The following is a 3,262-nucleotide window of genomic DNA, read 5'->3' as shown; positions in this document are numbered from 1 at the left end:
CACCTTCATTGGCACCTGATAAGACCCTCAGTAAGAGAGATAAGTCTCCTCACTTCCTTTCCTTTACTCAGGTAGGAAGATTGATTGAGTGGCAAGAATAAGGATCCAGAACTCCTGAGTCAGCCACCCTAGGGAATCACTGGCAGCTCTGCAGGCAAGGTCGCTGTCTCTGTTTCTACAGGTTATTGCCCCGGGCTAATGGAGCAAGTTAAGTTGATCACATAGAGTGCTTGGGTCTCATTTGGACCACAGGAGAAAGTACTGAGGTCATTTCAAGCACAACAGCCTCTGGAGGTCCAAATGATCGCCATTAAGCTAAGTTGGGTTCTCCGCTGTGATTTCAAAAAGAGCAATTATGCTTTCCCGTGCAATATGGTAGGGATTTCATGCTGGGACCTTTTAACAAGCGTTCTTCCCTCCAAAATCTTTGCAGATCATTAGTCTAGCACAAAAACTGGGTAAACAATCTCTTTTGTCCCTTCTTCCAAGCCTCGCAGCCAATATTACCACTAAAATAATTAGGAAAAGTAAACACAGGATAAAACATTGTAAGACAGAGAAAGAAAAGTGTCTGTGTACATGGCTGGCCCAAACCTGAACTAATTCTACTGCCCTTTCCCCCACCAGACATTTCTTGGGCATGCTGCTATTAGATATTTTGTATTTGCTTTTGTTTTTATTGTCCTTTGAATGATGTAATCCCTAGGCTACCAGGAAAGAGCTACTTCTGTCAAAGAAAGTTTAAATGCACATTTATTGAAACAGAGGAGAAAGTATAGCAGCCCTTTCCCACGCCCACTATGCACTTCTCTTGCCTATTCCAGGCCTGCCTTTTGAGAAAGATGTGGCCAGTTATGTGAGCAAAATGGGTATCTAGCAAAGAGAAGTCTCTTCAGGAAATCATGCTCTCAAATGTAACAGAAGCACTCAACCTCTATTACAAAAGGCTCCCGGGAAGGGATGCTTCTTTGCATTTATGCTACACATAAAATCTGGGTGTTTTTCTCAGTTCTAACCCATACTCCATTACACACTTTAATGAACTATCTTAAAATTCTCAAGCGAAGCCTTAAGATAAAGGGCTCCTGATTGTATTTATTCAGCTTCAAAATTCTTTAGTTGTTGACATCACTGAGACATGTTTGCTTCCTTTACTGAGGGATAATTTTAACATCTAAAGATTTGTTAATGCAACTATAGTCTAGAAGTAAGTAACAGACACTCTTCTGCCTAACTGGAGAGGCAGCATCTCGGTGGAGAAAACACTGTATGTGTGCCTCTGGCAAAGTCATTTCACCTCTTGCAAAGTGTGACTATTAGATATGGAGATGTCTGTGATTGCTTTCCACTGCAACTTTAAATATGTTTTATGATTCTAAATAGATTTTTTTTTAGTGTAATCATCCAGTGGATAATAGAGACATCTGGTTGACTTTTTTGATTGTCTACTTTCAGTGCAATTGAAAACCTAATTCTGAGCTCAATGGCTGCAGAGAGATGCTCTGCAAGTATGAGATAGAACGCTGGAGAGTTAAGAGAGATGACTATTTAAAGAGAGCTCTTTCTAGAGACCCAAGAATCCACAGTTCTGCATTCTATTTGTGAAATCACTGCCCATTATCAATCAACAAGATAGCCGCCCCAGACCTTTTAAATGAAGGAGTGCAATAACAGCTTGTGTTATTTTAGATAAAAAACATTGCCTTTTGCCACAATAACCACTTACATAGAAAGAGGTGCCTGGTAGTCTGCGCAAATATGACCTGGCTACTTTTTATGACTTTCCCTCAAGTTCAATCCGCTTGATCTTTTATTAATACTTCTATTTTAAACATCTGGCTAGTCTTCCCAGATGTTTAAAGTATCCCTGGCCACTACCTACTAGTTGCTCAAGATTTTCCCCATCTCAAATGTGACACCCCAAAATGTCTCCAGACAGTGCCACATGTCCCTGCAGGCAAAATCACTCAGGGTTGAGAACCACTAGTCTATGCTTTATCTTTTCCTAATTCTGAATTTTCTTTCTTAAGTATAAGACCAAGTGCTCAGAAATTATTACTCTATTGTTGTTGTTATTATTCTGAACATTACTAACATCTTTCATTTATGTAGGATTTCACAATTTACCAAGTGTTTCCACCCACATTATCTGTGGAGATTAATGCATAACAGCTCTTTGTCTACAATAAATTGGAAGAGAGAAGCAACTTTGCTGTGAAAAGTCCCAGTCTGCCTTTTTACTGTGTGTGGAGTCCTGAATATTTAACAAAAGAGGTCTTGCCATGAGAAAGATGGATTTAGGACAAGTCAGGTATGATGTAAATGAAAACTGGCCCAGTCTTTTCAAGAGACATTAAAAAAGGACAGAGATTTAATCACCTTGAAATGATATCTTTTTCCTCTCATCTTCTGCTGGCAGGATCTATATACCACCCAATACACATGCAGAAACACACGTCTACAACTAAACACCAACGGATGGCCTCAATGAAGCCACATGAACTCCCTGAACCCTTGGCTCTTTAAAAGGGGTCTGAACATTGTAATCGTTAGCCTAAACTGGACTGCCGCCATTTTGGCACTCTGCACAAAGTGAAAACCAGAAGGCATTTTTGAGAAAGAGAAAATAGCATTTCCCCTGCACTTCCACCTCCTCCCCAGCCCTCTTACCTGCTTAAGGATTTCAGCGGCTGTTTCATGTGAACAATCAAATATCACATAGAACTCCTTGCCCTTCTTCATCTCCTTGAGTAAAGGCTTGGCATCTTTATTCCCAGAGGGCAGCTGGCGGATTTTGATTTTAATGTTATATCTGGAGGGAGCTTTGATGAGCTCTTGCAGACGAATTAGACCTAGAAAATGACATCCAATCATGCAACAGATACTGTTCTGTAGAAAGACTATTGTTTATTGCCATTTACAGTCAAACTCATATTATCCCCAAAATGTATCAAGTGGCCACATTCTTAAAGGTTACACTATTGACTTCCCATTTGTCATTCCTCTTTCTGTGGTGGATTATACTATTTTCCCTTTGTGGGTATATGTGGCTTGGAAGCACAATTTTCCCAAGAGCACATTACATTTATTTAGAATGCAATCATTCTCTCCAGCTTTCAGCCACCACCTCGAATCTTTAACAAATCAAATCTGCAACTGTAAAACTTTTGTGAATAAAAAGTTGCTTGAAGTTTCCAAAAGTATCCAGTGAAATAGATAACAGTTGCTCACTTAAAAAGCTGATAGAATACGAAGTTTTCCC

General features: G+C 39.8%; 1 protein-coding gene across 4 annotated transcripts in view; it reads right to left on the bottom strand.

Annotated features, from left to right (window-relative positions):
• GRIK1 (glutamate receptor, ionotropic, kainate 1) overlaps window positions 1–3,262 on the bottom strand; it is a 454,613-nt gene that overhangs the window by 151,387 nt on the left and 299,964 nt on the right. For all 4 annotated transcript variants that reach the window (XM_012657351.1, XM_012657350.1, XM_012657352.1 and 1 more), the window contains one exon: window positions 2,671–2,852. In XM_012657351.1, the coding sequence (XP_012512805.1) occupies window positions 2,671–2,852 (182 nt within the window). The remainder of the gene's footprint in view (window positions 1–2,670; window positions 2,853–3,262) is intronic.

This window comes from Propithecus coquereli, unplaced genomic scaffold (assembly GCF_000956105.1).
Source record: "Propithecus coquereli isolate 6110/MARCELLA unplaced genomic scaffold, Pcoq_1.0 Scaffold54, whole genome shotgun sequence".
Lineage (NCBI taxonomy): Eukaryota > Metazoa > Chordata > Mammalia > Primates > Indriidae > Propithecus > Propithecus coquereli.
The sequence above is the reverse complement of the archived record's forward strand: the minus strand, read 5'-3'. Positions and strand labels throughout refer to the sequence as shown.